This window comes from Rhincodon typus, chromosome 31, assembly GCF_021869965.1.
Source record: "Rhincodon typus isolate 14 chromosome 31, sRhiTyp1.1, whole genome shotgun sequence".
Classification (NCBI taxonomy): Eukaryota; Metazoa; Chordata; class Chondrichthyes; order Orectolobiformes; family Rhincodontidae; genus Rhincodon; species Rhincodon typus.
In genome coordinates, this window is record NC_063362.1 from 17,776,697 (window position 1) to 17,788,736 (window position 12,040).

At 43.2% G+C, this 12,040-nt stretch overlaps 2 protein-coding genes across 6 annotated transcripts in view; one reads left to right on the forward strand and one right to left on the reverse strand.

The window, feature by feature from the left end:
* Positions 1–2,559, reverse strand: part of LOC109915523 (zona pellucida-binding protein 1-like) — a 28,375-nt gene extending 25,816 nt beyond the window's left edge. The window contains exons 1-2 of the mRNA XM_048615039.1: positions 2,442–2,559; positions 2,079–2,228 (exon numbers count right to left, since the gene is read on the reverse strand). Of these exons, the coding sequence (XP_048470996.1) occupies positions 2,079–2,228; positions 2,442–2,502 (211 nt within the window). The 5' untranslated portion in view covers positions 2,503–2,559. The remainder of the gene's footprint in view (positions 1–2,078; positions 2,229–2,441) is intronic.
* A 4,029-nt stretch (positions 2,560–6,588) lies between these two features.
* Positions 6,589–12,040, forward strand: part of nol9 (nucleolar protein 9) — a 28,845-nt gene continuing 23,393 nt past the window's right edge. For 2 of the 5 annotated variants that reach the window (XM_020515165.2, XM_048615038.1), the window contains exons 1-3: positions 6,589–6,698; positions 8,510–9,126; positions 9,393–9,612. In XM_020515165.2, the coding sequence (XP_020370754.2) occupies positions 8,536–9,126; positions 9,393–9,612 (811 nt within the window). In that variant the 5' untranslated portion in view covers positions 6,589–6,698; positions 8,510–8,535. Of the gene's footprint in view, positions 6,705–6,894; positions 7,007–7,435; positions 8,418–8,509; positions 9,127–9,392; positions 9,613–12,040 lie in introns of those variants that run through there. The other 3 variants (XM_048615037.1, XM_048615036.1, XM_020515163.2) reach the window with 3 other exon arrangements.

The following is a 12,040-nucleotide window of genomic DNA, read 5'->3' on the forward strand; positions in this document are numbered from 1 at the left end:
ATCTTGGAACACTGCTGGAGGGTCCAGTGATGCTGATACTCAGGCTGATGGAATTGTCAGCAGGGTAGAAGTGGCAAATGTTAAAGCAACATGGGGAGATGAAGAGACATCTAAAAAAGATCTATGGATCCAATCATTCCTGTATGAACAGGTGCTTAGAATCCCTTGTGCCTGTAGACTCTCTGGCCTTCCATAGGACTGAGCAGCATCTAGCACCTGACCACCACTTCCTCTTTACCATTGGAAGAGAAATTGTGCTCAACAATAGGGGGCACCATTGTGGCTCAGGGGTTAGCACTGCTGCTTCACAATGCCAGGAACCTGGGTTCAATTCCACCCTCAGGTGACCGTCTGTGTGGAGTTTGTACATTCTCCACACATCTGCATGGGTTTCCTCCAGGTGCACTGGTTTCCTCCCATAGCCCAAAGATGTGCAGTTAGGTGGATTGGCCATGCTAAATCAGTCATAGTGTCTAGGGATGTGCAGGCTGGGTGGATTAGCCATAGGAAATGCAGGGTCATGGGGTTAGGGTAGGTGGGCAGGTCTGGGTGAGATGCTTTTTGGAATGTTGATGCAGACTAGATGGGCCAAATGACCTGCTTCCACACTGTAGGGATTCTGTGGTAATATCCTCATTGTTCAGTTGCTATCCCCTGTATGTAGGTTGTATTGGGCATGACATACCTCAAATGGTATGGGAAACAACTTCCAGACCATCATTTAAGGCTCCAAATCATCTGTTTAGGCAATTCAGCTTAATTTCCAGACTGCTTTATCATCACATGAATGGTGCTGTGATAGCTGTTGTAACTCTCTTCAAAATCAAAGCAAGGGTTTTGCATAGGCATTATGGCTTCAGCAACACCCACTCCCATCACCAAGTATGCATCCTTTAAGGTATGGGTAAGATGGCAGAGATCTAAAAAGGTCTAGTCCTTGGGATAGCCTTATACGTGGGCATTGTGCCTGCTTCTCAGGAACCATGCAAGAACGTAAAAGAAGTACTTGCAATGATCATAGACTAGTCAGACATTGAGAAAGTGGAAATTCTTTCTGTGGCTGCAGACTGTTAAGTGGGAGCCTTGTTGACTGTACAAATACCACTCTGCACCTTGGAATCCTGTGATTGGCCCGAAATCTTATTGTCTTCTCTACCTGAACCAATGCACAAATTGGTCGACCCTCTTGAGCGTGGTATTGCTGTATCAAGATGGTTACCGATAAGCTGAAACTAGGAGGTCCCACAACCTGTTCAATGGATCCCTAGAATGATCCAAAGATTTATATGCCGTAGTTATCTTCAGTTCCACTTGCATTGTGTAGTCACCGTTTCCTATGGACTTTAGCTCATCCTCCAGCATAACACACAGCTAACCTGGGATGGTGTCCTTGGAGAGGCAGAGTGTTTGGTGCCGCAGCAGCAGATCTGACATGCAAGGTAGATATGCCATGGTCTATAAAGCCTCCCTCGTGGACAACTCCTTCTCTGTCAGTAGGCTTGTTCTACACCCTAATTCTCCCTCCCATCCCTCCTTTTCCATTGCATCCCCCAAGGTAGGCATATCTGCTGCCACTAGGGTTGCTGTTGCACTTTGTTACAGCTCTCTCTCTCTCTCTTTGCTATTCCTTTTCACTAAAGGTGCAAAAACCTGAGTGAATGAGGCACATAGCCCTCTTGATTCACTCACTATCCATTTCCACCATTTTTTTTCACATACAATCTTTGTGCATTTGCATTTCCTCACTAATGCTTCATTAGGTTAAAGCTTTCCTGGTAGAACAGTTTAACCTCCCCATAAGGACACGCTCCCTGCATTGTTGACGTCCAACCCATCCATTTTGTGGAGCTCCCTCCTGCCTTAGTGCTGGTCCCATTTCATCAGGACCAGGTTATGACTAAGTGAGTAATGTTAGTGGGCAGGCTTAGTTATTAAGGTTATAGTAAAAAAAATCACTATTTGACCCAGTGTTTCACCAGAGATGTCCAATTCTTTTGAACCCAACTAAGTAACAGCTGTGGTATGTCACCTAGGTTTAACAATATAAAAGTAAGCCAGTCAGCATAGATGTGTTTTACCTGTCTCTCCCTCTCTTCCGAAGACTCGGTGAATACTGTCTGTGATCTGGGAAGTTCGAAGCAAAGACTTAGTGAAACGTAGAAACTGTTCAGTCAAGGTCTTCACTGGCCTCTTATCAACTTTGTCACTGTTCATGTTAGGTTGATCTCCTGAGTGTGAGCGATACATAGAAGGAAAGAAACATATAACACAAAACAAATCAGGAAATTTGTGTGAAACAAATAGTGAGCCGGAGGAAAAGAGAGTGAAAGATTGTTCTGATCAAATTTAGATAGCGCTGAAATTTTTTTAAAATTGGTGAGCATTAACAAGTACGATTGAAACATGTCTTTACAAGGTAGATGTGTATATTCATAACTAACCTTTTGCCTTTCTTTGAGAAAGCAAAAGACACACGATAATAATCATGAAAAAGGCTCGCATCTCCGAGTTCTCTCAGTGACAGCGGAGGGTCGGTATAAGTCATATATAAGTCTTATATATTTATCCAGTACGGTAACATAGTGGTTACCGATTTAGAGGCCTGGACTATAATTTAGCAGAATTCCCCCGGGATTAATATACGATTTGAATTGAGCGAACTACGTCGGCAGAAAGAATTTCCGACTCGGGGTCACCAATTCCATTGTTGGGTTGGCAAAGGTCACAAAGATATTTTTTGTTACAGTTTTAGGATTCTGCTCGCTTGTAAAGCGCTCATTACTGAAAATAAAAGTCGGCTAATAGATAAAGATCAATAAAGATCAAACTCCTAGAGTTGGTCAGAGGTAAAACAAAAACGTATTGAAGAAAAATAAAGATCAAACTCCTGGAATTGGACAGAGGTAAAAAAAAACGTATTGAAGAAATAGAATTCATAAGATTTTCCTGTAAACATTCATATATATTCGTAAACGTTTTTACGTAAATAGGATCAAATGTGAGACTTGGTATTGGTGTACGGTTGCGGTTATAAACAGTCAACTTTGGCATTGTTAACATAGATGAATTCATTTTATGAATATATTTGTTTAATTATGAATCAATGCGTTTTTGAACTTATATAGTTATTTGAAATTAGTAATTTTTACTGTTATTGTTTATAGGCGATTATATTCTTACTTCTTAAATCTTATATATTTATCTAGTATGGTAACATAGTGGCTACCGATTTAGAGGCCTGGACTATAATCTAGCAGGCATCGACTTGAAATTCTACCGTGGCAGCTAAAAAATTCAGTTAACTAGATCTGAAATAAAAAGCCAGTGTGAGTAATGACAATTCAAAAGCAAAATCCTGCAGATGCTGGAAATCTGAAATGAAACAGAAAATACAAGTACTAGAAATACTCAGTAGATCAGCCAGCATCTGCTGGGGAGAAAAAGTTCACGTTTCGGGTGTATAGCTCTTCAGAATTGAGGAAGATAGAAATGTGTAACAGGTTTTCAGCAAGTGAAATTGGGGAATAGGAAGAAGAACAAAGGGAAGGTGAAGAAAGCGTAAGGGGCAAGGAAGATTAAATGATAAAAGATTTCACAATACAAAAGCCAAAAGGAATGGCAAAGGGTATAATAAAGGAACAAAAGATATGTCCAGAGCTGGGGAGCATACTACAAAACAATGTTCAAATGCAAAATGAGGAAATAAAGAAAGAAATGAGAAAAAAAAAGGACAAGCAGAAAGAAACACGAGGCCCAGGTTATGATCTAAAACGTTGAACTCTGTATTGAGTCCAGTAGGCTGCGGAGTGCCAAGTTGAAAGAGAAGTTACTGGTCCATATCACATTGGTAGTCATGATGTGGAGGTATTGGTGTTGGACTGGGGTAGATAATGTCAGAAGTCACACGAAACCAGGTTATAGTCCAACAGGTTGCTTGAAATCACAAGCTTTCAGAGTGCTGTTCCTTCATCAGGTGATGTCTGAGTTCTGACATTACCAGTCATCTATTTTCCAAAGTAGGCATGTGTCTGTCCTCTACCACTCTTTATTTGCATTTCATAGTTCAATATAAACTTCAATCTGCTCCCTCCTGTATTTCACTGACTTCCTTCAGTGGGGAAAATCAGTGTTTTTTTTAATGCCATTACCACAGCCTTCCCAGAAAGGGAGCTCCCTCTAACACCACTTCAAAAATTCTTAGATAGGGTGGCACATGTGACAGCTGACTACTGGAAACTTCTCAGTAACAGATGCTACTTCGCAAAGACATATCTCTGTCTGAAAGCAGATGTCTAATGACCTTCTTGCCTTTGTTGTCTGTGTGCAGATTCTTGATGAGGGACTCTCAGGTTCACGGCCCTATTCATGTTGATAATTGCCTATTGCCACTGGGCTTGCCATAAAGATCCTGGTAGAAAGATCCATGGCATAAAGATCCTGATGGGGCAGCACAGTTGCTCAGTGATTAGCACTGCTGCCTCACAGCACCAGAAACCTGGGTTTGATTCCACCCTTGGATGACTGTCATGTGGAGTTTGTATGTTCTCCCAGTATTTGTGTAGGTTTCCGCAGAGTGCTTCAGTTTCCTCCCAAAGTCCAAAGATGTGCAGGTTAGGCCATGTGCATGGTTTGGCCATGCTAAATTGTCCATAGTGTCTAGGAATGTGTAGGCTAGGTGGATTAGTCATGGTAAATGCAAGATTACAGAGATAGGGTAGGGGGCTAGGCATGGATGGGATGCTCTTCGGAGGGTCAATGCAGACTTAATGGACTGAATGGGTCTCTGTCCGCACTGTAGGGATTCTATGATTCTAGAAGCCTGCAAATGATTTTATTTAACCTGGAGATGTTGGGGACATCATCATTGTCTACATCATCTTGACAGATCAAAGAGTGAGGTTTGCTGGCTCCTCACCTCATGGAGATCCTTGACATCAACACTACTCATCTGCATAAGGAGTAGGTTCTGTACGTTTTTGTGGATTTGGGACAATTTCATCTGCCTCTCTCCCTTGCCTTCTGAACACCTTTGAGAATAAAGAACCTCTTGATGTTCATTTTGATTGCTTCCCACCAGTGTGCTGAAGGCTAAAAGTGGAGTTTCATGGTTTGTTAATGTGTTCAGGGGTCAACAGTTTTGTGTTCAGCTTCCATGTTCCCTTGACACCCCTCTGGCCCTCCTGTAGATGACAGTTGGGCAATAGAAGGTAGTGGTCAGAGTAGAACACAAGTTTTATGTTGGTGGATGTGACTGAGACACAAACAGGAACTCTATTCTGGAGCAGACAGATCCATCTGGCTGTGACCAGGTGAGTCTAGACGTGGCATCTGGTTTGCTGCCAGCCTCTCCAGATCATCCAGCTGCTTCGATGATTCAACTGAAATCACTGGCTGAATGACCTGCTTGGACATTGCCCGCAGCAGTGGCAGCTGCTGAAGGACGGCTGTACGCTCACTCTTTACCACTGGGACATACACGTGAATTAGTCTTGGGAGAGTTATCTGATACAAGGAGGTTCCCAACCACCATGTCTTAACCTTGGAGATGAAGTTGCCTCTCACAACAGAATACCCAAGGTGGACGAAAAGCAATCATTACCTACTGACTGTGTGGATGGCCCATGGGCCCACCAGCTCAATCATTTCCTGCACCTACTGAGGTACATTTCTGCAGGGACACGAGATCCACTTTGATGTTGGCCCAGTAAGCCAACGTAGAATCACACCACGTAGTAGCTTTAATGCTATGCACAGTGATGCTGGAAATTTTAAATCTTATGTTAAGACTTTATGTAGCATTTCTGTTACTAAAGTCTGTCCCTGCAGGTTTACTTTTCATGACCGGCTAATTGTATTTCTATAGTTATGATCAAGTGTATCTCTCTCTGCACGTTTACTATAGTCCAATTGAGTTGGCACATTATATATCACCGCAGATTAATTCTAAACTGAGGACAGGTAAACATATAGAGATAACAGTGTGGAGCTGGAGGAACACAGTAGGCCAGGCAGCATCAGAGGAGCAGGAAAGTTGACGTTTCAGGTCAGGACTCTTCTTTAGAAATGGGGAAAGGTGGAAGGCAGCTGGGAAATAGAGAGGAAGGTTGGGGCCGGTGAAGGTAATAGGTGAGTGGTTAGTGAGGTAGGAGGGGCAGCCCCACTCCTCCTCTATTTATTTCCCAGCTCCTTTCTCCCTCCCCATTTCTGGGGCAGGGTCTTGACCTGAAACATCAATTTTCCTGCTCCTCTGATGCTGCGTCCCTCCAGCTCCACATGGTGTTACCTCTGACTCCAGCATCTACAGTTCTTACTATCTCATCACATGTAAACATATGATATATACCTGTAGGTTTATTACTCCCGCCGCTGTTTAGGGATCTCTACAGGCGTATTCCTGCTGCTGGCAGTGTTATTACACATCTCTGGAGTAGGTGGGTCTTGAACCCGGGTCTCTTGGTTCAGGAGTGGGGAAATACTACCAATACACCACAAGGGTACCGCTTCCACCAACGATGGTCTGCTGAAACAGGAATCATCTATCCTGGGTGAAGTTTATCATGAGTGAATTGCTGGTTCACTCGGTCCTCCCACCACCAGGGGTCGTAATGTAAAAACTAACTCGGAGTAATCGGAGGCCAGTGAGCGCCGCATCCTTTCGGAAACCGCTGGGGCTGGAGCCAGTGCGATCAGGCCAGGAGGTGGAGGCTGGTTTTGTAGCGCTTCTTTCTATTTTTGTTCGCAGCAAGAGCGAAGGCGAATAGGGCCGGTCAAAAGGAATGATTGGGGATTGGGTAGGGGGTGGTAATGTGAACGGGGCGTATTGCTTATGAACAACGTACCGATACAGAGAGAGGGATAGTTTGGGGTACGGAGAAGAAAAAGAGCAAGGTAACGGGCAGTGAATCAATATCGCTCCGTGCGTGGTCGAAGAGGAGGGCGTTTCACATGCAGGGGCTAGAAGAGAAGAAGGAGTGACCGGCGGTTCTGTGGAGGGAGGAAGAAAAAGGTGGTAACGTGTGTGCCCAAGCGGGGTAGGGGTGGAGGACAGGAGAGATGGGGCGTATAGGAGGCGGAAGAGGGTGGGCTTTTGGTTGGTGGGCAGTAGAAAGTGAAAGGGGACGGGAGATACTCGAGTAAATGAGTTGGTGAAGGGGGAGGTGAGGAGATTGAGTGAGTACGCGGGAAGTGTGCGGGGTGAAAGGGACGAGGTGATGAAGAAGATGTTAGGGGCGTGGAGAAGCGGGTCCAGAGGAAGGGGAGAGGAGGGTGTTAGGGGCAAGTGGAAAGGTGGGATGAAGGGGGAATGGAGCGGAGTGGGACAAGGTGGTAAGTGGTGAGGGGAAGGATGACGAGGTGGAGTTGGGAGAGAGGAAGGGAATGGGAGATGGGCAAGGGGCAAGAGTAGGCTGGTGGGTGGTGAGCGTGGGAGCAAAAAGTGGTGAGTGGGAGGACCAATGAACCAGCAATTCACAAATGATAAACTTCACCCAGGTAGATGATTCCTGTTTTAGCAGACAGTCATTGGTGGAAGTGGTCCTGTTGTGGTGCATCGGTAGTATTCCCTACTCTTGAACCAAGAGATCCGGGTTCAAGACCCACTTACTCCAGAAATGTGTAATTACACTGGCAGCAGCAGGAATGCCTGTAGAGATACCTAAACAGGGGTGGGCGGAATAAACTTGCAGATATACGTATGTTTACCTGTACCCAGATTAGAATAAATCTGCGGAGATAAATAATGTACCAACTCAATAGGACTGTAGTAAATGTGCAGAGAGAGAGAGATACACTTGACCATAACTATAGAAATACAATTACCCAGTCATGAAAAGTGGTGATAAAGGGATGAGGTGGAGTGTCGATGGGGAACTGGAAGAGGAGAGGAGGGTGGGAATTAGGGAGGACGGATGGATGGGATAGATGCATGGTGACCAAGAGTGCAAGTTAAGTGTGGCTGGATGGTACAGAGCACATACATACATGGATGACTAACACGTGTGGTTAAGAAAGTGATTATGTACAGTGGGCATAGATGCATTGATGTGCTAGAAGGGACTAACATGTCTAAGACTAAAATGAGGTAGTGTGGTGGGATTGGCGTGGGGAGATTCCTTGAAGTGGGGCTATGGGAGCTAATCAGCCTGGGGAGTTGTAGGAACAACAACAATGTGGGGTATAGTGTGATGAGGGTATTATGTCTGAGATAGAAGGATTGTGGGGTGATGGTGAAATGGGGAAAAAATATCTGGTTGTAATTAGGATATTTTGAGGTGTTGAGATGAATTTATTCAAGAATAATCAGGTTTGCTTAGAGTTCCTGGAAATCTTGGGGTATTTCAGAAGATTTTGATGCTTCAGGGTGTAATTGGGTCTTATTGGTACTTTGAGCTGCCATCAGGTCTGGAGATTAATGTTCAGTAAGTTTCCATAAAAAATTCATTGATTACAGAGTGTTTCAAACTGAGTTATAGAATTGACTGATTTTTAATCTCATTTCTCCTATAAACAGCTGGATTGTATGAGCAATAACACAAGATGAGGATCAGTAACCCAGGGGCAGTGTGTTTGAAGCAGGCTGTTAACACAGCAGCTCGACGCCGTAGGTGGAAACGCAAGGCCATGTTGGTGTTGACTGATGTGTCAGGACCCAAGCAACTGAGTGTGTTGTCACGCAGCTGTTGTCTGCTTGCACCCTGTCGCCGAGGAGTGAAAAGACCCCACCACAAACGGAGTACAAAGAATGCTGCAGTTTGGGAAAGTACAGAAGAAGTGTGTGACGCTGATGAGACTGAAAGATCAAATGTCATAGAACAAGATGAAGAGCAAAATGAGGAAGAAGAAAATAATACTGAATCCCCTCCTTATAACACAGATGGTAAGGTTAATGGTTCACTTACAGAAAGCAGGACTCAGCCAAAACATGCTTGCCAAGCCATGGAGGCCAATGGAGAAGGAGAATATCAGCAATTGTATACAGATTCATTTGCCCTTAATGGGATTCACAACAGTGAATCATCTCAAGATTTCATTGATGATGCTGCTTCCCTTGAAGCTAGTACAAGACTGTCACTCACTGCAGTGAACATTGGGAATGAGCAGACTGTTGTCCTCATGTCCCCATCACAGGTAGGAGGAATTATTTTTATTTTCACTGTAGTCTCTCTTCAGTGAAACTGCTGAATTCACTGGGCTTCAGGCCTCTCGTTTTCCTGGATGTGCTTACACTTACTGGGGTACAGTGCCCCTTTGTTGCCTTTCTTCAGCAATTTCATGCACAGGCTCATGTGTTGACATTTGGAAGATGATCCAGCTTTGGATTCCTTATTCAGAATTGAAGGCATTCTTTTGTCATGGTTTTCAGTGTTCCCAATTGCTCCTTTTTCTTTTTGCAGAAGTTGACATTTCAAGGAAGATGTCGCATGACTTGTCTGTATGGGAGTGTCCAAGTGTTAGGATTTACAATTGGACAGGGCCAGCCTGCATATTGCCTGTACTCCTTACCGACACACACTGCCCTGAGCATCGAAGCACTGCCTCATTGTAAACCAGGCCGTACCAAGCGAGAGATGAAAATGGAGGTGAAGGCAGTTTTCCGGCAGCATGTACCAGCAGGTAAGGGTCTACTGTTCATGGAGAAAAACAAGCTATCAACGAAGACATCAAATATACGCTGTACTCATTCAGTGTAATCGTAAGCAGGTAACTGGAGTAATTGCTACAGCATTTATTAGTGGATACTGAACAATCAACATCAGGACAGACTGGGTTACCCTTCTTATCCTGTTGAAGCTGCCCATTTTAATAAATTTAGATTGAGGCGCAAAATTAGAGGTATCAATAGATTAAGCAAAAGGGTAAAACTGGGAAATTGATTTTATTGAAGGCAAGTGTGATATCCACTTTTAAGCCTGTAAAGAATAAAACAGTGTATATTACACAAGCTGAAAAGTTAGAAGCAGCAGATGACTGGATACAAGGGACTAGAAGTACATTTCAGCAATTAAAAAAAAACCCTGGAGTTCTGTGAGCACCATACCTTAAGAGGGAATTTTGGTTTTGGAGGGATTGCAGTGTAGGTTTACTGGCATGATGTATTGAAATCCAAGGTTACATTTCAAGGAGAGATGAGACAAACTGGAGTTGATACGGTTAAAGGGTAGTTTGATCACTGTTTAGTATATTACAGGGAACAAATCGAGTAGATAGCAAAATTTGCTTCTGCTGGTTGGGGAATCTCATTCTTGGGGACATCAGCTAAAAGTTAGAGCTGGGCTTTACAGCAAGGCTTTCCAGAACTTTAGAAACGCCTCCAATGTGAAAGTTTGAAATTCTTCTGCAAATGACAATTGGCTGCTACTGGAAAGTTAAGGATTATTGATGACATGAGGAAAAACCTTTTTACCCAATGAGCACTTGGGATCTGGAATGCATTACCTGATGGTGGAGGCACATTCAATCATGAATTTCAAAGTGATGTTGGATAATTATCTGAAGAGAAATTTACAGCCCCTTGGGGAATATGTGGGAGAGTGGGACTAACCGGAGTTGCCTCCACAGATAAAATGGTCCAGTTGAATGATTACAGCATAAAATGTCAGCATGGATGGAGCTTTACCCAAATCTAACCTGTGCTATATTTACTCTGAGTGTTTAATGGCCTCAAGATCTTAGAATGGGAGGTGGCCATTTGGTCTATTGAATCCAGTTGTGCTCTCTGCAAGGCACCCCAACTAGGCTTGCTGTTCTTCTGCCCCACCCTAACACCATTAGCACCATTTTCTTGCAAATCTTTTCTCTTCAAATGCTTACCTGATTGCCCTTGAAAGCCATGATTGAAACTGTCTCCAGCATCCTGAATGCACAGCCCAAAAGATCTTGCTGCAAGAAACAATATTTTTGCCCATGTTTTTGAAAGTGGTTAGCAAAAGAACCAATCTGTCCCCTTTGCTGATATACCATTCCACCAATAGGAACAGTTTCACTGTGTGTACAATGTCTAGACCAGTGATTGACAAAACCTTTTTTCTTGGTTTAAGGACCCCTTTTCAAATGGATTAGTTAACACAGATTCCCCAACTAAATTACAGTATGTATAATATTCATGATGTAGAAGTGTTGCAAGTAGAGCATGGTTACAGTAGTAATTTGAAGACAACGTCATTGATGTAGACATTGAAATATACTAGACAAACCAGAGGTGAAGGATAAATATAGTTCACTAACATTCTATTGCATTTTAGGTGAACTGCTTTTTGTGTTTAAAGATTGGGTTTGTCTGCTGTTAACAAGCAGTCGGTTCACAGATCACTTTCAATACAAACATCCAGTGATCCAAATCGTATCAACAACCATAATTAGCCATTTAGCAGGCTCAAGATAGGTTACTATGTTAATTCTCCATTTTTAAAAAAAAACTTGCCTTAAGCAGCCAAGTTTCTTCCCTCCGATTTTGACACATTCAAGTGAGTACTGTAATATTCTTAGAATATTTTACGAAAATCCACCCCAATTTGTTACTTAATTTCCCTGAGTTTTTATTATTGAAACATGGTGAAAGATGTAGGTCAAACTGGCAGTGTTTCCACAATTGCACAAGTCAAACCAGCAACAGGGACATAATAAACAGAAAATGCTATAATTGCTCAGTAGGCAAGGGATCATTTATAATGCTGCTTCTCAAATTGAATGTCCCCTGGTTTGATAACAGCTAATCTTCCCTTCTACACCTCGCACCAAAACTAAATGCCACTGAAATCCTTGGCCACTAAGGCACCCATCACCATGAAGGCAGCTATGTATTTGGAAGTTGTGGACAGGGTTGGACACCTTATCAGCTCCTTGTATGAGACTAACACTAACTTTTGTTATGCAAAGTAGGTGGCATCTTATTCATTATTATCTTTTTACTTTTTTTTTGTTCCGCTTGCTCTAGAGTGTTCTGTTAATCCCCTAGAAAGTCTCAGCAGACTGCTAGTGTTCCATGGACCCCATTTTGAGAGTCACTGCAATTAGCCGGTCATGATTTTGAATATCTTTATCA